Source organism: Erigeron canadensis, chromosome 4, assembly GCF_010389155.1.
Source record: "Erigeron canadensis isolate Cc75 chromosome 4, C_canadensis_v1, whole genome shotgun sequence".
Lineage (NCBI taxonomy): Eukaryota > Viridiplantae > Streptophyta > Magnoliopsida > Asterales > Asteraceae > Erigeron > Erigeron canadensis.
This window is the reverse complement of record NC_057764.1, coordinates 23,822,678-23,845,633: the sequence shown is the minus strand read 5'-3', so window position 1 is coordinate 23,845,633 and position 22,956 is coordinate 23,822,678. Positions and strand designations below refer to the sequence as shown.

The following is a 22,956-nucleotide window of genomic DNA, read 5'->3' as shown; positions in this document are numbered from 1 at the left end:
TGCATCAAATAAAAGATAAGCATGTGGCCTAAAGTCGAATATAAATGTAAGGGCACGGCGGACAATATTGTGTTGTGGTAAGGCGGAGTGTTACAAGTGATATCAGAGCAACCCTTGGGATTGTTAGGAGTGTATGTCGCACTAGCTTGACTCAACGAGGACGTTGAGTTATGTTGAGGGGGTGTGAAAGCATACATCGCTAACATACAATGAGGATCGTGGCTATAAGTAATATTATTGGTCTTACATAACATAACGCATTTTGTGCGTATTGGCTATGGATGAGAAGAGAACTCCATAGTTAAGCATGCTCGGGCGGCATCAATGTCATATGGGTGACCCTTCTGGGAAGTTTGCTCGAACAACCAGAAATAAAGACATGGGCCTGTCGGCTTAACTGACAATCTTGTGTTGTGGTAAGGCGGGGTGTTACAAGTGGTATCAGAGCAACCATTGGGATTGTCGAGAGTATATGGCGCGCTTTGCATAACTCAACGTCCTTCTTGAGTTGTGTTGAGGGGGTGTGAAAGCATACATTGCTGACATACAAGGGGGATCCCGGGTATAAGTAATATAATTGGTCGTACATAACACAACATGTTTTTGGCGTATTGGCTGTAGATGAGAGAAGAACTCCAAAGTTAAGTGTGCTCAGGTGGCAACAACTCCAAATGGGTGACCCGTGGGAAGTTTGCCCGAGCAACCAGAAACAAAGTCGTGAGCCTGCGGGCAAAGTGGAAAATATTGTATTGTGGTATGGCGGGGTGTTACAATAAAGATCAAGAATAGAAGGCCAAGCTAATGGGTGGTAGTCGGCTTGGAAGGTACATATACGACTTAGAGAATTGCAGTCAGCTTCGAAGGTACGGATACAACTTAGAGTATTGCAAGTGCTCCAACGTTCTATCTGGATAAGCATCACTTACTTTAATAAGCATGAAAATGAACATTCTAGAATGTCAGTTGGTGATTGTAAAAATTCAATGTCACTATCACCTGGTAGTGATCATGCAGAAGCCATTGGAGCAAGACACGTAGAAGACAATGGACGATATGTAAGACATGATTGATGCCTATATAAACCAGCCTTAGAGACTCAAGAATGTGTGCATCCATAATATTAACTCTCACAACGATTAGAGATATCAGCTTGGATCCGTGTTGTACTCAACTTAGGCTAGTAGAGTTAATATACAGAGTTATAACTTGTTATTCAGCCAAGTAATTAGATTTTTAGGCTAATCCGTTCCACAACTACTTGTAATTCTTTTTATTCATCAAAAAAAGGATGAGTTGAAATCAGCTTACACTCTGTTATTAGACTGCACATTCTTTTTATTGTCTTTTAATCTGTTAAAATAATTTATATTCCGCATTAAAAGATTAAAAGTTGTATTGTAACATCCCGAACTTTTCGTATTTGACTATTTGACATTCCGTTAGTTAACGTTAGGTTCATTAAGTTTATGTGCCTTATATGTGATTATATGATTAAATGCTTATGTATTTAATATGAATATGTAAAAGTGATGTTTAATGAAAGTAATGAAAGTAACGTTAAGTAGTTAGATGCTTGTTAGTGTGTTAAGACTCCCGGTAGAAAGATATGCTTGAAAAGCTAAGTTTAGAAGTTGAGGGGTGCTAAGTGTAACATAATGGGTTGATGGCCAGGGGTTAGCGAGCAATTAGGCAGCCCTAATTGTCCCAAATCGTAAGTGTAACGTATGTGTGAAAAAACCCTCCAGCCGATCCATCTCCCTCCCAAAGCAATTCATCATCAAAACTCTTCGTTTCTAGATGTTTCGTCCAAGTTTTGTCAAGATCTTGAATCCCCTAAGTCATCTACAGGTAATATAGGTAATATTCTCTTTGGAATTTGATATTATGAGTCATAGATGAGTATTCAATCCAGGCTATGTGGTTTGGGTTGGGTTAATTGATTAAACGTTTATCGATTTCATGTTTTTCGGGTGATTCAATGATTGATTTATGTTGTAAAGGATTAAAGGATTGATTGATGGATTAAAGCCATCAAAAGTGTTGTCAAAGAGGTCAATTTTATGTCTACAAATCGGGCTAAGGGTTTGAGATCAAATGAGAGTCGTTTAGAGCAAGTTTAAAAATTGAGTTGCTGGTCGACACCCCAGGTGTGACGCACCAAATGGGTGGTGCGACGCACCACAACCCAGGATGGAAAAAGGGATTTTCAATCGATGCCCGATATGCGACGCACCGCTAGGGAGGTGCGACGCACCTGTATCTGATCTGAGTATTTTTAGTGATTGGTGCGACACACCACTATGGAGGTGCGACGCACCACTAGGGAGGTGCGACGCACCTAATACCCAGATTGCACAAAATGCTTCGTTTAGCTTATATTTCAATCTTATACTCGTTCTTGGTTGTCGGGAGCACTTAGCAAGCACTATAAGATACTCTTAACTTGTTGGTAAGTTGTATCAAGGTAAGATACACTACTTTGACACGCTGAGGGTTCAACAAAAGATGGTTTTCATATAATAACTTTCCATTTGATATCTTGATAGTTTATGGGTAATCGGGATATACGGGAGGTGACATAGGCTATGTAAATGACCTTTGAGGCATGATATGCAGTCCCTATGATATGAAATGATATGATATGATATGTTTTGAGATGTGTTATATTGTGCATGTTTGTATGGTTTGCTCATCTAGTTCACTAGACTCTTTAAGTTGCCATGTCACGTACACGTTTAAGGGCCCAAACATAAAAGATGTATATGTGCTAATTGTTTAGGTAGTGTAAACACCTAAACCATATGAGATGTGAAATCGAGCTCGTAAATTAGATGTGAAAGTGTTAAATTTAACCCATACTTGCCCTTGCCCGGCGGGTGCGTAGATGTGATTGCTCGGGTGGCTCCTTGCAACATGGTCAAAGATGTGAAGAGTAATACGGGAGGTCTGACCTGCCCCATTTGTCATTGAAGATACGGATTACTCCTGGATTGGCTTGTCATTCCATAACGACAATGATGGACAGTCGTAACGTTAATTCATCTAGTCGGGTGTGACTTAAGTTACACTTAAAAGATGTTTAGATGTGATATGTGAAGATGATGAATATGATTAGGCACCTTTAGGATGACCTATCCTATATGAAAGATGATAAATGCAAAGATGTGACATTATGTGATGATATGTGCCTTAATTATGTAATACGACGTTTATATAAAGTTTTAATTGGACAAATGCTTTCTAAACCTTGTGTACTCTTACTTAGCTAATTCGTTAGCTAACACTTGTTTTCTTGAAATGTGTTGCTCCCTTAGGTTTAGCAAGCTTATGATCGATGATGAATAAAGAGCGAGGCATGGGTAGATTGCTTGAAGATGATTATAGTTTACCCATAGTAGCTGCTCCTTTAGACCTTTGAATTTATGTTAAGATATTTATGAAATGTATTGACTTGTGATCGGTTGTTTTATGTTGGGCAACCGATGGATTTCCACTTAGACTTGTTTCAATGATATGGCTAGTAACACTGTTTGATGAACAAACCAAACTGAATTTATTGATTTGGACTTTTAAATGTTTGTTCCGCTTTCTTTGACACCATAAGGTGAAAATTTTTGGAAATCCTTGTTTTTAAATGATGGGTGTTACATGTATTCAACCCCCCCCCCTTCTGCAACTTTTTAAGACTTATTAAACCATCATGTTATCTCCTTAAATATATAAATATTAGTATTTATTTTTAAAACGATAAAGATAAAAATTAAACAAAATAATAAATAAATGTGTAGGAGAGCGAGAGACGGGAAAATATATCTCTAGGAGTGTCGTTGTGGTAAGTGTGTTTTTAGGCTCCTCTTTTATCTAGGTATTAGATATGGAAAATGATTTATCCTCCTAACAAATTAGCCTAAAAATCATCCTAATAGCTTTAAATGATGACATGTGGATACCACTAATTCTCTTTCCTAATTTCACTTCCTAATTTTTCACATGTCATAATCCTATTAATTAAGAAAATTTTTAGGCTAATAACTTAAGAGAATTGATTATTACCCATTAGATATTACAATTTATTTGAGTGAATAGTAATGAAGTCCGTTCAACCGGTAGATTAATCTTTGTTTTTTATAATAGGTTTTGGGTTCGACTATCTGGAGTGACAAGTTCTTGAGTTTTTTCCCTAAATCACTTGTGACAGTTCATGGTCTTGATCTTGTAGTTTAAAGTATGTACAAGGCTTCAGCATTGAATGGAGAGTGGTCCCCTAATGTTGAAGAAAAACAGAGATCATCACCGATTAGACCACGTTCAACTTACCCTTGCGATTTTGATCAAATATTACTAGGAGCCTTTTTACAACCTTTCTCGTGACAATTTCAAATTACCTGTGGCATTACTTCTTAGATGTGTTAAATGTTTGAACTGCGAATTTAATGGAGTTTTAAATGAATTTATTCTGGTATTTTCAATGTTGCAAATCGATCATTCCTACAGCCAGCATTAAGATGGCTCGTGCTTGACTGCTTTTGCTTTCTTGTGCAGTCTCGCTTCTAAACTTTAAGGCAATATCAGGGGACTGACGCTTCTCAAAACTTGCCTATACAGTGAAATAACCCTTCCCCTTTTTTTAGGTGCCCACATAAGCCCTTTCGAGAATTGTCCAATATGGTACAATAACTTGTGTTGTTGCTGAAAGATATAAAAGTTCAAGATGACAACAATAAAGATTTGTATCACTGTCTCTTCATGGGATGTTTAATGGAAAAGAGCATATTTTCTGGGTGGCTTTTGGATTGTTCCCACAGAATCACTAGAGGTCTTGATTAAGGGTGGAACTGCAATGGGTACGAATTCTGGTATGATTTCCGAATCTGTATGCACCCTGGTTGTTTTAAGACTAATCATACCAACTTTTAATATACAAATGGTATTTAATCCTGTCTTCCACAAGGTATGAGGAAGGTAAGATGTAAAAAGTCTTGCCTCATAAAGAAGCTGCTTTAAATAAGAAAAAATAAACCAGCCATTTTGCAAGGAATAAAAATGCAACTCTTGACCTCTATTTCTATAGGTAGAGGTTTTTCCAGCTGATTCACTGCTTGTCATGACAAAAACTATATGCGTTTTTATAACAATGCATCATGCTATACTAAGCAACAGCTGAAACACAATGTATGCAATCAAATTATCCACGGCGGGATGTCCCATCATTGATAGTGAATGACATTGACGAAGTTCTACAGCTCGAAAGAAACACTTTGGCATAGGGAAACTGAAAACTCGTGTCAATTGTACTTGTAAGTGTGGTCGTTCTTGGCTACAATCAGATGCAATTATTAAATCTTGAACATGGTTCTAATGAAAAATGAAGGAATAACTCACTTCATACAATCACTATTCCAGTACAATACTACTATTGTTTAAAATTCAACTAACAATTAGCTTAATGAATTAGAAAGTTTGTTCAAAGATTAACTATAAACCATAACAAATCTACAACGACCATCGCCCATTAGATTTTAGGACACATAAAATAACCTGCAATTTCCAGTTCGGCATTTCCATGGATCTGATCAGCAAAGCTTATAACAATTATGATCAGTATTCTTACAACTTTGGTAAAAAACTTTCAAATCAACTCTAGGCTTAACGAATAACGCACCATCACTTCCTATATCTACATATTTTATGAGCAATACTACTTGTTCCTAGCAGCAAACCTTATATAAAGTCTGAACGGAATGAGTAGATGGCACTATGGCAGTTTCACTGGATATATTTTGGGATTTCTCCTTTTCTCAAGAGCGATAGAGAATACTCTGCAATGTCAACGAGATCTTCAATATTGTGGATAGATCTTTCCTCAGCACCCGACATGAAAATGGCTCGTGCTTGTGCTTTCCTGTGCAACCTTGCTGCCAAATTTAAAGGCAAGATAGGAGAATTGAGGCTCCTGAGTACTTGTCGATATAGTGAAAGCATCTTTCCCCTATTTCTTGCCAAATCCTCTGCAGTTGCCCAGATAAGCCCTTTCGACATTTTTCCACCACTATTTGAGTATTAATCGAGTCTTTGCTGAAATATCACAAAGCACAAGAAAAGGCATTACAACGATTTTTAGTACCATCTGACAAAGAAAAAAGGTCCAACGGTTTACTTTCAATGACATCCCATGAAGAAGTGTTATATCTGGTCTTGTTGGAAAATTTGGAAGACCTATTTACTCATCAGTATCATTAACTAAATAATCAAATTAATTTAGATACACAAGATTTAGTTAGATGCATTTATTTATGAATGGGTCCATTTGGGTTATAATTTCATCACTTAGCGTCAAAGTGTCGAACTAAAATATATGTAGAAATGAAACGGGTCAAGAAGTTCAAAGTAGCCCAAAGGATGATAATGTATATACATAAAACCTCCTAAATCTTTTGGTACAACATATTAAACTATTATTAAAAAATCATAGTTTTTGATATTATACTTGACAAATGATTGTTTACAAAAACTTGAAAATACAGAAATTAAAAGTTTGAGGTCAGACCAATCTGGCTCATCTTTTTCTACGAGACAAAAGAAATACGCATTTTGACATGTCACCCAATCCAATATTGCCCCTTCTTGTTAAAGGTACCCCATGTAACTAAATAAGTCATTCACTTAGCTTTGTTAATCAGAACACAATTTGGAGGTGTCAAGACTAAAATCTGATAGCGCAGTCATACAAAACACTCTAAAATTTGTTTCAAGTCCTCTGCTAGTAAAGTACTTTGAACAGAATGCAATACTATACTACTGTTACAGGTTAACTGACAAGACATCAACATTACAAAAGGAAAGGGAAAAAAAAGCGCAAAAACAAAAGCCTATTTTTCCATTGTGTTATCAAGAGTCCCATAACGAATAGTCTTACTAGTATAGTGTTCTACTATTTTCTAGACATGGCTGATTCTAACATGACCAATACAACACTAAGCCACTATAATTACCAGTCTAAGTTATTCCATAAAATTTATCGAAGATGATTAGACTCAAAAAGCTTGAACATGTATTTTTTTTATTTTTTAACTGAGCCTATTTTAAGAATCAACAATAGGAATATATCAACTTCTATCTCAATATAGGACTTGGTTCAGAACATAAATAAATTGGAATATTATCATGGCAAAAGCAATAAAAGAAACTGTGATTATTAGCTTAGCAGATCACGTTTCACACATGAAAGAGCAACACAAGAATCAACAATATATTGGCTGCTACATGTAGGCAAATATTAGTGTACCTTCAAAGCACAGCTAGAACTTAAAGGTCACCAATAAAAAGTAGTATGACGACAACTTTACAAGTGTTACCGTATCTGACGAATATCTACATCTTGGTACCTGGCAATAAAAACTCACAGATGGGTACCACACGATCTCGTCAAAATTCCATAAACGCGGCCTCCCATGGAAGATAGTTACATTACCCGAAAATGATACCAAAAGAATGCAAGGGCACACAAAGAAGCAAACACATATTTCCATTTGGATCACCCATGCTCACTTATAATAATTCCAAATAATATCACATATTTAGGGTTACATCTTATGGGAAAAGTTAAATTAGGGACTCCTTATTTTAGGGACTGTTAGGGACTCCTTCTACCTCCTTCTCCGGCCACCACCACCATCATCTCTGACCACCACCACCACCACCATGATCCTCCGGCAACGGCGACCATCTCCGGCGAGACTTATACATGTGTAAGTAACTTACACATGTTTTAAGTACAAATGTTTTTAGGTAGATCACCCATCACTGGTCACCCCCTATGACCTATCACCCTCTATGACCTATCACACTATGACCTATCACCCTCAATGACCTATCACCCCCACCAGCTTTGGTTTATGAATATCCTTAAGGGCGAAGCCCGCTCCGAATCATAATTTTTATTCAACTTACACATGTGTAAGTTGTACTTACACATGTGTAAGTCTCACCGGAGATGTCGCCGGAGATGATCAGTGGTGATTAGATCTGATGAAAATGGACGGTCTAGATCGAGTCCCTAACAGTCCCTAAAATAAGGAGTCCCTAATCTAACCCACCTCTATATCTTATACCATTTTATAGGTGACGTGTTTCTCAATTCATAAAATGGCCACTCAAATATCGGACTGGATCCAAGAGAGCAGAAAGACCCGTATAACAACTACAAATATCAAAAGTTGTAATTTTGGAATGGAAGAAGTCTTGATAACTACCAATGTCATGTTCGCATCATGATTTTATAGAAAACAGATGGGTCCAAAGAATAACCACATTAAAATTGCTAAGCAAAATTACAAGAGGAAAATAGAGGAATGAAAGCAAATATGTATAGCAAAAGATTAAAAACGAAGAGAATGCAGATGGTAAAGTTATGGATATTGCTCACATCTTGCAGGTAGAGGATAACCAAAACTCTACGCATACATTATCTGCTGTGAGTAAACCAATAGGCAACTGGCAGCTAAAGCAAGTTAGATAAAGTACCAGTCAAAGTTTCCATCAAAGAATCGGTTGACATTAAAAAACACCCTCAAATATCCCTCTTCACAAACATTTTTGCTATTAGCTATATAACGGGAAAGCAAATGGAAAAAGGAAAACTGACAAAGGGGACCGAGTATGTGACTTATGAGCTCTATCCACTAATGATAAGCTCGCTCATTTATCTGGATCAACGGGATGAACGCATATAATATAACAAATGTGTCTACACCAAGGCATGACTCAATCAACCAATGACAACACAGTTCGATAACGACTATAGCATTTACCAATTGAGGGCACGTTTGAACACCGTATTGCAAATATTTGTTAATCACGTATATTCTATCGCTAAGGTCAAATGAGCAACAATTAAGATTGTTTAGTTGCAAAGTTATCCAGCAGCACTCAAACGAATATAATTTATAAAGACACGAATCGATGATCACCGAAGTCAAGATATTAGCCAAAACACGCTAAAACTTTATTGAAGAAATCTAACTCAAAACTCCAATTCTTAGTGTGGTAGAACTCGATCCACGCTTCAAGCCATAACCGAGCTCAGTAAATTCGCCAACAATTTACTTCAATATTTATTGAATCGGTATACGTACTAGTATTTTTTTATTTTTATTTTTTTTGCAAATGCTAGAACTAAACCCTAAAATAAATAGAATTTATTAAATCTAAGAAAAAGAGTGATCGGTTTAACAAAACCAGAGTTATGAAACATCCCTTGATTGCTGCCCAACGCATTTTCAAATAAGTGGAAATGAACAAAAATAATAAATAGTAGAAAATATAAAATATAATTAAAAATAGTAAAAGCCTTACCTGTGGAGAGAAAATAAAAATGTAACTAAAATTCGAAGAATAGCAACAGCAGCAACTGAGGCGTGAGGGAAAACTTAAACGGAGAAGTATGCGAGGTGTAGGGCGAGATTGGTCGGTTTGACCTACAACCAAAACCCAAACCGAAACTTTCGGTTTTTCAAAACTAAAAACCGTTAGGATTCGGTTTTTGTTTGGTTCGGTTTATTGGTTTTTCGGTTCGGTTTGAGTCGGTTTTCAGTTTATTTTGTTTTTTTTTAATTTTTTATTTTTTTGCTATAGTTATGTAGAGCCAATCTTGGTATTGTTAAACATGGAAAAGTTTGATGTTCGTTTTCTTATAACTTGTGTATTACGATGCTAGTTTATATTGTTGTTGAACTTTTGGAACGTAAAAAGGTAGGTCATATATCTGGAGTTTATATTGTAACTGTTGTTTTGTTCAATATACTGAATTTTACACAAGGTAAAACTAGTTGCAAGTTTAGTCATTTTTTATTGTACTCAACAATGAATGAGCATGATAGTCTTTCTAAGAAGTTTTTAATTCGATCAGACTAAAGAATTGGTAGTTCCTGTCTATAAATATGAAAAATGGATCATTACATAAATTAGTAATAGATATAATTATAGATACTATAAATATAAAATATAAATTGTTTTCGGTTCGGTTTTGACGGTCGGTTTTTCATATAAAACCAAAACCCGAACCGATTCGTTCGGTTTTTAAAAAAACAAAACCAAACCAATCAGTTTAATTCGGTTTTCTCGGTTCGGTTTTTTTCGGTTCTCGGTTTTCTGGTTCGGTTTTTGTTCACCCATAGCGAAGTGTATATCTTGTACACCTTGTTTTTTCAGTTCAGAAAAATGTTATTTACAAATTAATAGTAGCAAACTAAATGAATCGATTACATGGAAAAGTATAGGGGTTTTTTTTTAACATCCATTTTATTGATGACATAATGATTTTATAAATAATATTTTGTAGTTAATTTGTCATTATAATATTTTTCTTTGAGAAAAACCAATATGTTGCTAGAAGAAGCATGATTCCTACTCACAAACTCCCCCATAAAAATCACATGTTTAAATGTAAAATCTCTCCTATCTGGAAATTATGGTGGAAGCATGCTGCTAGAAACATACTAGTTAACCCCTTTCTCTTTTCGTTATGTCTTATTTTTACTTTTTGGTTTATGCTTATTTATCAAAAGTTTTTTGTTAGTAGTATGTAATGTATAGATTAGTTTCACTAATGTATCTTTACTCTTTTATAAAGATTATTCATCCTTGTTGAAAAGTTAGAACAAAAAAAGATACTAAATAACTATTACGAGTATATTTTAATAAGCTAATTTACATCATCCATCTTTTATCTTTTAATATATCTAAACCACCCTTTAGATCAATTATTTTTACATCAATTACCACCACCATTACTCCTCGCCGCCATCACCACCGGTTGCGACCACCCTCACATCACCGCCCCATTACGCGGGTATCCTTTTATCGTTTAAAATATTCCAACCACCATCTTTACATCAGTTACATTTACATCAACCTACATCACTCGACACCGCTATCATCACCAATAGTCACCGCCATCATCATCCATCGCCGATACCACTAAACCATTGCCGAATTTCGCAAGTACTATGCTAATAATAATATAGCATGTTTGCATCTTTGCTTTTGTCCAAAAACCCTTCATTAAAATTCGCTTATGCAAACTCAAAAGCATAAGCTTAAAAAGCTCTACCAAACACTAAACTAGCTTATTCAAAATAAGCTAAAAAGACTATAAGCTTTATAATAAAAGCTAAACTTTTTGCTTGTAAAGTTATCCGGCGTAGTCTCTTAGTAATAATATTCAGCCATTAAAAAAAAAAAATGAAGGTTGTTTTCAGAATAAGCAAGTAGTAGATTTAACAATGATTATATTTTAGGGTTGTTTTGTTTTCTTGTATCTATTAACTTATCGTTTATTTGCTTATGTTTTATGAGTTTACCAGTATGTAGTGTTTAAACTGGCTTATATTATATAGGTTATTAAGCTCTTCTTAGATGTCTGTTTTAGCTTTATGATTTTGCGTATTATTTTATAATTAAAAAAATAAAATAAACATGATCATATATCAACAAAAGATATATATTTATAAAAAAAAAAATTTAAAAATTCACAATTGACGTTGTTTTATTATCAAGATAGATATGCAAAGTCATAGTATATACTTAATAACTAAAAGCATAAAAGTATAAGCTTAAAAACCTTAAACAAAGGGGTGTTTGGTCCAAAGAATTCAATTAAAATCTAAATTCCATTCTTTCCTTTGTTTGGTTGGTTAAAATGATGGAATTGGAATTCAAAACATTCCTTCAAATTCCTTAAATTACATAATTCAGAAATCATTCACTAAACAAATGGAAAGTTTTCAATTTCAATGGAATTGAAACAATTTGACTAAAAAAACCCTCAAACTATACAAGCCTTGCTTGAGTGTTGTAGCTCTTCCGATACCACAGTCAACCACCGCCACCAACCACCCAAGCCACTGACCAACTACCTCCCTGACACTGTTGCTTATATTTTCCAGCCACCACCGTTTCGTATGATTTTCGGCCAAGGGAATTTAGATCTCATAATCGTTGTATAGTTATGTTAAACAATATTTTGTAATTAAAGATCTTTGTTAGATGAAAATAAGATCTTCTTTGGTATAATTAAGGGTAAATTACAAAAATCATATCTGAGATTTGTTCAAAACTACACTGATCATACCTACAATTTAAAAATTACGCGAGCCATACTCATCGTTGTCAAAAACTTACATTGACCATACCTATCACTAAAGGCCGTCAATTTGACCGTTAAGTCAAATCACGTGTTGTGCATGTGAGGTATCAAAACCGTAATTTCGTATATACTTTAGGTATCATTTGTCTAATTCACTTTAATAAAAATTATTAAGATATTTATATTTATACTTCATTTATTAAAGTGGGTAGATATTCTATATTAAAATTCACACACACACATATATATTTTTTTTAAAAACCTATTTCAAAATAAAAACTAAAAAAATTATAAAAGGATGTCATCATACGATACAAATTTAGGCATAGAAATTCTAAGATTAGACTAACGATTAACCCTGGAACTTTAAACACAAAATACTACAAATTGCTAATTTTTAGATATATTCTAAAACCGTAACGAGTATTCGATATTACTTTACCCCTCTAATCTGAGGGGATGTCAACAAACCCTACGAAAAAATTATATTGCTTTTTAAAATTATATTTTTTAAATAGGTTTTATCAAAAAGAGTAAATCATCAATTAATAATATATATATATATAAGTGAAAATTTTAGTGGTTTTGATGGTTCACATCCTTGTTATATTCATTATACACATATAACAAAATAATAATGACATGTTTAATAATAAATGAATTCTTGTATTAACTATTTTTCTCGATATACTTTACATTATAAAATTTATTGTTTCATAATAAATGTCATATATAGCTAACTTAATAAATGAAGTATAAATAAAACTCTAAAATTCTTAATAATTATTTTTATGGTGAATTACAAGGATAATACCTAAAGTATGCACAAAATTACAGTTTTGATACCTCACATGCATGACATGTGACTTGATTTAATAGTCAAATAGACGACCGTCAGCGATAGGTATGGTTAGTGTAAGTTTTTGACAACAGTGGGTATGACTCGCGTAATTTTTAAATTTTAGGCATGACCAGTGTAGTTTCGAACAAACCCCAGGTATGATTTTTGTAATTTACCCTATAATTAAAGAAAGGGCAATTTGGAAAAAAAAAACTAGTTAGTGAAGAAAAGGAGAAAAAAGTTAAAAGTTGCAGGTGGGGAAGTTGAATTTCACCTTTCAAACAACCAAATGACATCAAATTCACTACTTACAACCATCGTTGTTACCAAAAATCAATATACGACCCAACGGGTCATTTATCCGAGTCATTGACCTACTAAACATTTACATAACCATACATAATCCAAATAACAAAAAGTTTGACATTATCACAAGTTTTATACCAAAATAGACTTGTTTAACCAAAAAGAACTTGTATCAAGAGCCAAGTGGTTATTAGGGATTGTCTATCTAATTACCCAAAATGTCAATTCTTCCGAACCTCAAGACTTTGAACTCTGACTTTGCGTCACCGGCTCCTTGCTCTTGCTACTACTACATATTCCTATAAAACATCAAACAACTAAAACATAAGCATTAAAGCTTAGTGAGTGCATATATGTAAGATCAATTTATCTATATCTATTTAAATGCATATAAACAACTTGAAACATTCATCCAACAATCAAAGCAACAATAAGCAATTCAAGATCACGTTTGTTCTACTTGGCCAAGGATATATGCTAGTAGGTATCTCATCATATATTAGTCTTACACAAAACAATATATGCTAGTAGGTACCTCATCATCTACTAGTCTCACATTCAATATATGCTAGTAGGTATCTCATCATCTACTAGTCTTATACAAAACAATATATGCTAGTAGGTATCTCATCATCTACTAGTCTTGCACAAACTTAACATTTGCTAGTAGGTATATCATCATCTACTAGTCTTACACACAATCAACATACATAATTTGGTCATAGGAATTATCTACCTATGCCTTCCATATTGCAAACTGTAGATGCAGATTCGTTGTGACAATCGCAACATAGATTTGATTATCGTTTATGTTTTAAGAACTATGTTTGTAATCATTTAAATAAGAACTTGTGTTGATATTTAATGATTACGTTTGAACTTCAATATTATATCTGTTTGTATTTTATATTGTGTTTGTGTGTTATATATTGTTTTGTAGGTACAAAAACATAGAATCAAGGTTTATAAGTGTCGTAGAATACTTAAACGATGATTGGATGTTATGCACGAGTCAAAAGAATTCAAACAAAGGACCAAAGGCACGTCCCTCGTGCTGACGTCATCAGCACATGGGATTACCCTCGTGCTGACGTCAGCACGAAGTGTATTGGTTATTGTTAATTTCGGGCCTAATTATCTAATTAAGGCCAAAGCCCACACGATCCAATACATAACTAGTATAAATACAAGACCTAATCTACGGAATTAGGTTAATCTTGGTTAATCGTTTTGAAGATAATCACAGATTCACGAATTCAAGTTACTTGTTCCTTCCTGTGACCTCCTACACGAACCACAAGTTTTGTGCATCTCCTTAGGTTGGTTAATTACTCATTAATCAGCAAAAGGCAATAGCAATCTAATTATCTCAAGAGGATTTCGCACTCTTGACATAATGAATCACGTCTTATTACGATCCACGCAACAATAGGGTACCTTACACAAACTATAAACACATATATATACACTCACCTAGATTTGCAAGTTGGCACTACATGGCTATTAAGCTCAATAAATTGTTCTCCACCACCTACACAACATATCATATATAACTATGAGTTCTATAAACTCATTTCTTTCACAATCATCTAACTAATTTCTTCATGAACTTAATCACTATGGTGTTTGGCTACTCAAAATCCTTCATTTTAATCTCATAATCAATTTCATAATTATATTCTATCCAAACACCTAAATACATATAATTTATCTCTATGGGATTCATCATCATAATAACTCATTGTAAAAGCGCGTAATTTCTCCCTTTAATTCCATTAGGGTTCTTTAAAAATTCTCAAATTACAAAATTCTCAAATTCATTAGTCAAGAACCCTAATTTCAATAATCAAAACCCTAATTTAGAATTCAACAATTATAGAGAATTCTTTACCTCAAAGAAAATCAAACAAATATAAAATCTCCAATTCTTCTTCCTTTCTTCTTGCTAAATTCGACCACCACCAAGAAATACAAACCCTAACTTTCAATTTTTGCTTCTTCTAGATTATTGATGATTGTTATTGTTATTCCCTTGAAAAATTGATTGGAAGTATAGAGAATGAAATTTAATTTAGAAGAATGGATTAAGAAGAACTAGAAAATTAGAATTTGAGAGAATTTTGATTAGTGATTCATCAAGAAAAGTGGCTGGACTAATCTCCTCTTTGCCATGTAATAGAAAAATATAAATGGGTATCTTTACCCGCTATACACTAAAGTTCCAACTAAATTAATCTCTTATCTCAAAACAAAATACTAGAAAATTAATTTAATGTTAAAACTATAAAAAAAAGGTTAATTTTCTATTACCTTAAAATATTATGGTGTTACAAATGGTGTAAGATCCATATCAATATACTATGTATAATAAACGTTTAACAAAAGGGTAATTTTTGTCATTTACTAAAATTTAAATTCCATATCATTTAATTAAATTCCATTAAATTTTGCCAATCAAACATATAAATATTTTAAAAGTTTTAGATTCCAATTCCTTTACATTCAAATTCCTTTAACAAATTTCAATTCCTTCAAAAACATTCCGTAAACCAAACAACCCCTAAATGAGCGTACAAAATAAGCCAAATAACTTAAAATTCGTCAAATAACTATACCAAACATAGAATTTCAGTTTTAGAATGTCTCGTTACAGGAGCTAATCAGCTTAAGATGAAAAACAATTATCCACATACATATCTTACTTTCTTTTCGTTATTGAGCGTGAATGCGACATAACAAGAATTTCAGTTTTAACATGTATAAAAACTAATTTAAGTTTAATAACTTTTTGAACTTTTGTGATCATATTTTACGTATATTATTGTATATTTAATTTTACTTATTATTCAAGCTTAAATCACTACTTCATAAATTCAAGCTCGATAAATTTGTGTAATAGCTCAAACACAGATAACTTAATTTTGATCACAAATGACTATTCAAAACTCTAAAACTTACTTTCATATGCAAATATTGTAGTTAATTATATAATCTAGGTGATTAATAAGGTAAAGATTCCTTCAAGTTATCCCAAGTTGATGTGTAAAGTTTGAAATACATTAATTTTTAGAATAAAATCAATGATTAAGATTTAAAGATAAACATTAAATTTTGATTATTGATTTTAATCCAATGGTCAAAATACTTCTAACTTGATCCCTCGTATTAAAATTAACTTGATAGAATCATCCTCTTTCACGTTAATATGAATAGTTTAAGGGAAGTGGTCCCTACACAATTTATTTTTGTTATACACAACATATACATGTATTATATGGTTGTACAATACAACTGTATTATACATATAGTATATAGTGTTATATATGACTAAAAGGTATTATGCAAGGATCATTTCCCATCATTTAATGACTGATTATTATATTGGGATCTTTTAAAGTTATTCCAACTTCAATGGTTAAAATTTAAACATCAAATTTAATTTTAAACATTGGATTAGGTTATTTCAACTTCACTGTAGAGGATCCTAATCAGTCTCTCTACCTCTGGGTAGAAGTAAGACTGTCTACAGCTCACCTCCCCCATACCCCGCTCAGGGATTGGGTACAGTTGTTGTTGTTGTACCGTAGAGGATCCTAATCCTTAAATATTTAACTTTAAGGCTGCATTCTTGAGTTTTTTTTTCCAAAGGAAAATAAAGGGAAAGATAAGAAAAATCACCTTTTTACATTCTTGAGTTTTTTTTCCAAGAGAAAAGAAAGTGAAGGGAAGGAAAAATCTAAGGTTTTTTCCCCCAAAAGTTTTCTGGCCATTTTGGTCTGATTTGGAATGAAACTCGTGGAAGTGGTGGTTGCAGGTGGCAGTTGCAGGTTTCCGGTGGTGGTTGCGTTGCAGGGGTGGTTGCAGGCGGTGGTTGCAGGTTTCCGGTGGTTGTTGCAGGTGGTGGTTGCAGGTTTCCGGTGGTTGTTGCAGGTGGTGGTTGCAGGTTTCCGGTGGTGGTTGCGTGGAAGGGGTGGTTGCAGGTGGTGGTTGTAGGTGGAAATGGTGGTTTCCAGCGGTGGTTGAAGGTTTCCGGTGGTAGTTGCAGGTTTCCGGCGATTGTTCCGATTATTTTTCTTTCATTTTCTTTTCAAACTCAAGAATGACTTTTATAAATCTAATCTTCTATCATTTCTTCCCCAATCCAATCTTCCTCTTTTTTTAAAAAAAAAAAACCTCAAGAATACACTAAGTGTAGGGTCACATGAATAATGAATCTCCAAGCAAGCAAAGTTGACTCTCACCCACACATCTTGATGTTGATTTAATATTTTTTGTTTTTTTTTTTTAATACAAACAAAAAGTATGTAATCTTGGATCTTACGTACACGTACTCCCCATCCCATCCAAACCCATATAATCAAGGCTCTCTTTGTTCTGTTTTCATTTCATTTCAACATGGGACAAATCTTGGAAAAACTTAATGGTAATTTCCTTTCTTTTTAATTTCTTCCCCTCTTTATATCTAATTAAGATAAAGTTTAGAATCTAATTGCGACCATTTTAGATGTGGTTTTTTTTTTTTTTTTTATGTAATTTATGAATTAGATGTAATATAAGTCAGCCATGACCATTTCTGAACCTTTTCTTACCACACCTAAGATTTAAATAAAGAATATTTTGCATTTTTGTGTCTGCAAATGCTTGTTCAGCTGAAATTCTTTATATTTATGATTATTTGTCTAATCCTATGATGTCTGCAAACATAGTTTTCGGTGTAAAATAGGTGCATCATAGTTCAAAAACGCAACTTTAGCTGTTGGATGCTCTGCATTGTCTATCATTTTAAGGTTATAATGGACTTGATTATTAATCATTTGACTCGAATGATACGTTAAGACATTAGCGATTTAGCGTAACTATACTTTTTGTGTCATAAAAAAGACTAGTTGTTTAACTGTAGAAACTGTAATTTCGTTGTAGACGTTGTTTATTTTAAATGCATAATTTATAATGGTTTTTGGTTACAAAAGTATAAGTAGAATGGTTAGTGTTGCTCATTCAAACATATGCTTATCTTTGGATATTGGCAAATATATTCGTGATATATATACTGGTATCATTAATTGAACAGTCATTCATTCTTAAGTCTAGTGTCAACTCCGCTGCTTAGTGCCTAGTATCTCTTAACTATGGTCTATGGCAGATTGAGATATTTCCTATTGGGAAAGTATCTGAGTTACATGAACGCTTTATGGAAAAAGAGTAGAGTTAAACATTGCATTTTTCAAACGACGGAGGGAGTATAAATTTGGGTACTATTTCTGCTGAAATATATATGTCTTCTGAAATGCATAAAGGAATGATGAATTGGTCCTAATTTTTTGTGGAATCTGTATTTTGGGTCTTGGGAACTTTATAAAGTTAAAAATATGTCTTTAAATGATAATGATGATAATTCTAACTCTTTGTATAGGCAAGCAGTGGAGAGAAAAACAGATACGAAAGATAAGTGACAAGGTTTTTGAATATTACAAGAATGGTTCCGGAAAGGCTAATATGACATTTGAAGATTTATACATTGCTGTGTTGCTCGTGTACAAGTAAGATCTCTTACTTTATTTGAAAATATCATATTTGCCTGTGGGCAGCGTAATGTTGAACTTATGCAGCTAATTCTTTTCGGTATAGTGATATCAACAAGCGTTTGCCTGGGCCTCATTTTGATCCACCCAAGAAGGAGGAAATCAGAGAGTTGATGAAGGTATGTTCAAGTTGCATTTATTGAATCTGAATGTCATTTAATGTTCTAATTGTGGGTTTATCTATATTTGAGGGTTTCAAAAAGAGGCTGGTGGGACTTGTTGGGTAATAGGTCAAATTGGGTAAGTTTGGTTACACTTTGAAATGGCTGGTTGAGCTAACCTGAAAAAATCTTGTCAAATTTCTTTAAAAAAAAGTATGTTGATCAGTAATAATATAATCTGTTGATTAGAAGATCTAGTGTGCATCAAGAAACTAACTTGGGAAACTTTCGTCCTGTTTGACCCATGTTATGTTTGTTCTCTTTTATAAAACTTGGAGCAACCACTCAGATCGACATAAAACGTTTATTTTTAACCGAGAAAGAACTCTCAATATAAATCTTATATTCAAATTTTCATCACAACAGTTTGACCCATGTTATTTCTAGCTAGACTTTATACTTTTACCCATTTGTCTCCTTAGTGATCAAACATTAACTGAATCGACCTATTTGCTAGATGTCGGAAACAAGTTTACACCTCTTTTTGTGATGTTTAAAAAATAAAATGATGATAGGACCTATATGATTGATGTGAAGGGAAATGAAGATTGAAAACACAAGAGATTCCGGATAATTTGTATTTCCACTTTTGGGATAAATCGTTTTTTATTCTAAGCTTTTTGAGAAATAATACCATAACCATGTTTAAAATTTTTAACCAAGAATCATGATGCAAAAATAATTTCTGTTTTCATTCCGATTCTGTATTTGAGAAGTATTCGGTTTAACAAAGAAGTCAAAATGCACCTCTATTTGAAGTCGTCGTATACTTGTTTCCCTTGGTTTTGCAAAGATATTGTTTCTTGGTTTGAATCTACGACAAGGGTGCATTACAGGATATATAAATAAATATAGAAACTAGAAACATCTTACTTTTAAGCGCTAAGTAGTTTTGAATATCCATCTCTCTCTGTTTACTCCTTGAGCAGACAAGTTTTACGAGTTATGTCATCTAGTCTCATTATTTCTGTATCAGGCAATTTGTTCTCTTGTTGAACCATTGAACTTCATTCCTGAAGTGATCAACTTTTCTAACCTTGTCTTTGGTCTTCTGCAACTAATAAATCGTTCTTTTGCAAAACTGAAAGCTACACTTTGCATAAGTCACGATATTTGATAAGTTATTGAATTCTGTATGTAAATTATTTACATATTTGTCGTTTTCGTCCAAAACTACCTATTAGCGGTCTGTTCCGTTCTCCATTTTCAACCAAAACAAAGGTTTTCTTGCAACAACTAGGCTGTCGTTTATGTGATCTCCCCTTGTCTCACAAGGTTCAACTAAGCAGAACTAGTTTTTGTCATCATATTAACGCCTATATTATAGAAAAATTAATTGACAATAAAATGTTTCCGGGTCAAACCAATTTCCACTATGTACTGAAGCAACCTATTTTAATCTGAACCTGTTTTACAAGTTACATAACCCAGCAGCCCCACCCATTTTGCCACCTTTACTGGAATTCAATTACAATGGTTTAAGTAGTCAATCGCTTTTTGTCTTCACAGTCAATAAATTTATAATAATATGATGATACAATTTGATCCTCAGTCTTGGTTCTGTGGGTCCCATCTGATCTGTCTTAATGGTTTCTTGTTTACATAGGAATGTGATCTGAATCTTGATGGGGAACTCAACCATGAAGAGTTTGAAGAGTTCATGAAAATACTAACAGCTGATACTTTCGTGTATGTTACTCAAGGATTGCTCATCACTCTAGCTATCGCACCAACAGTGGCTATAGCCACAAAGAGGACAACCGAGGGTGTTCCAGGTGTTGGAAAGGTGGTTCAGAAGATACCAACTTCAGTATACGCGAGCCTTATCACTTTGGTAGTTATGATGATCCAAAAGACTAGCGAGTAAACAAGTAAACTAGCATTTAAACGCCAAGTTATTGGTTTGGCTGTTGTTTTTTCAAGCAATGTATATATTATCTAAAACTATCAATAATATCGAATTGTTAAAGGATGTTGTTACATTGGATCAAAGGGTTTTGTACTTTTGTAAGATGCATGTACAAAAGTTTTTTACAAATTGCTATTGGAATAAAGTTACATACTACAAAAAACTATACTATATCTTACTATATTATGCATGTTGAATCATAAAAGCAGATTTTTCTATAACTCGGCGGAAGATTGCGTCATAATGATGACATTTAAGTGTGAGAAATTACCTTTTGGATCTGGTTATGTAGTTCTGTTTATCTGTCTTTTAATTTCAAGAAAACCCTTATTAGCCTCTTGAGCCATTACTTTTATGCATCTCTCTACTTAGGTTAATTTAACTTAGTTTTTGGATTCAGTTCAAGTAAATTTTTTACATGTTTCATATGATCTACCCACACAATGTTTGCAGAATTTCCTTATGAATGTAATGAAAATTTTAACTATCCTTATGAAGTTATGATATATGACCAATTACGCTATTTATTCGTTTTTACTATTTGACCAAACATACAAACCTATACAAATTCTATTTTTCACTTGTAATGTCACGTTATGCAGGTCCAAAACAAATCGAATATATTCCACATTATTATAATGAGAATGAATAAACAGATGAATATATAATCAATGACATGTTTACCATCTCGAAAGTATAACATTTAGCAATGTAAACTAGTAAAGAAGGCCTATGTTCAAGAAAATTTAGAATTTTGTTTCCTCAAAAAACGCCAAACTATAAGTTTGTTTTTGGGCAACTAGTGACCAGTTTTCATGGTTTACTTAAAATAGCAAGTGAAAAACCAAGAACGTTTTTCGCATAATTGCAACCTATAATCTTTCGACATATAAGGTGAGAAACTTGTTAGCACGAAACAAACATCAAATAATTCCTAGAAGAAAGGATATATATGACATAGATAAAACACATGTAAAGAACGCAATACATTGAAGTATAGATTCAAGTCATACAAGCAATAAAAAAAAAAAAAAGTAAACAAAATTAAAGAAAGGGAAAAAAGAACTAGAACACATGGGAGATGGAAAAGGTGAAGATTTAAGATTAACGTTAATCACGTCTTTAATCTGCGTATTTGTATTAATAGGTGCCGTTTTTCTGATTCTCTACTTTTTCGACCCCCATGCCACACACCCATGGTTCGCTGTCGCTGCCATAATGCTTATTGGTTCCCCTTGGATTTTTTGGTTGTTGACGTATATATACATGTGCATAAAGGCTTTGGGTTCGATGGGTGGGAGATCTTCTCAAGACACACGACTTGCCTTATGACCCCATTCGGTAGCGTGTCTCTAGTTAGCTATGATCGTCACAGTTAGTGGTGGATGAAGACGGGGGGCCAATGTACGAAACTACTGGAATTTGAATCATTTGATAGTCGATTATAAATTTCCTTCTAGGTTTAATAAAGAATAATACATGTTATATGTCATGTAATGTTTCGATTTTTGATGATAAAGAATAATTACATATGTTTGCACGTATTATATGAGTTTCTTGCGTATTCATTTGAATATAAATGCATTTAGTTTTTAATTATTATACTTGCAAAACAGCCGTTTAATTGTATTCAAGGAAAAAAGTCAACCGAACAAAATAACATGATTAGCGATAGAGAAAAACAATGAAGGAACTAGAGGTATGTTCTCACCAATTTTTCACGCAAGGAGTAAATAATTGTTTTCTAATAAAATTTTATTTTAATAATAACTTGTCCTAGTTATGTCGTTAGTTATATAATAATTAATAATTAGGTTTGTGCCCCGATCAATGGTCGGGCTAGATATTTTCTTATTTGAAAACTTACAAATAAATATATTTAAAGACAGATAAAAAGTAAGTATACATAAAAACATGAACAAAAGAAAAACTAAAAAAAAAAAAAAAAATCAATTATGATTGCTTAGAGAAAGCTACGATCGTTGATCAGGGCTATCCAACCATCGATAAAG

The 22,956-nt window shown here is 33.4% G+C and overlaps 2 protein-coding genes across 2 annotated transcripts; one reads left to right on the top strand and one right to left on the bottom strand.

Moving 5' to 3' along the window:
* Positions 1-5,416: 5,416 nt before the first annotated feature.
* On the bottom strand, positions 5,417-9,466 carry LOC122596457. The gene is made up of 2 exons (XM_043769037.1): positions 9,355-9,466; positions 5,417-6,075 (listed from the first exon to the last, which is right to left on the bottom strand). Exon 2 carries the CDS (start codon positions 6,037-6,039, stop codon positions 5,767-5,769), a length of 273 nt encoding a protein of 90 aa, XP_043624972.1. The 5' UTR covers positions 6,040-6,075; positions 9,355-9,466; the 3' UTR covers positions 5,417-5,766.
* Positions 9,467-17,582: 8,116 nt separating this feature from the next.
* On the top strand, positions 17,583-21,110 carry LOC122596676. The gene is made up of 4 exons (XM_043769295.1): positions 17,583-17,715; positions 18,706-18,832; positions 18,921-18,993; positions 20,642-21,110. The coding sequence occupies exons 1-4, from the start codon at positions 17,688-17,690 to the stop codon at positions 20,900-20,902; spliced, it is 489 nt and encodes a 162-aa protein (XP_043625230.1). The 5' UTR covers positions 17,583-17,687; the 3' UTR covers positions 20,903-21,110.
* The last annotated feature ends 1,846 nt before the right edge of the window (positions 21,111-22,956 follow it).

Bases quoted from the DNA above. Each gene is read 5' to 3' on its own strand.
- LOC122596457 (XM_043769037.1), bottom strand. From the start codon at position 6,039: ATGTCGAAAGGGCTTATCTGGGCAACTGCAGAGGATTTGGCAAGAAAT.
- LOC122596676 (XM_043769295.1), top strand. From the start codon at position 17,688: ATGGGACAAATCTTGGAAAAACTTAATG. The intron at 17,716-18,705 runs GTAATTTCCTTT...CTCTTTGTATAG, and splicing joins AATCTTGGAAAAACTTAATG to GCAAGCAGTGGAGAGAAAAA. The intron at 18,994-20,641 runs GTATGTTCAAGT...TTGTTTACATAG, and splicing joins AAATCAGAGAGTTGATGAAG to GAATGTGATCTGAATCTTGA.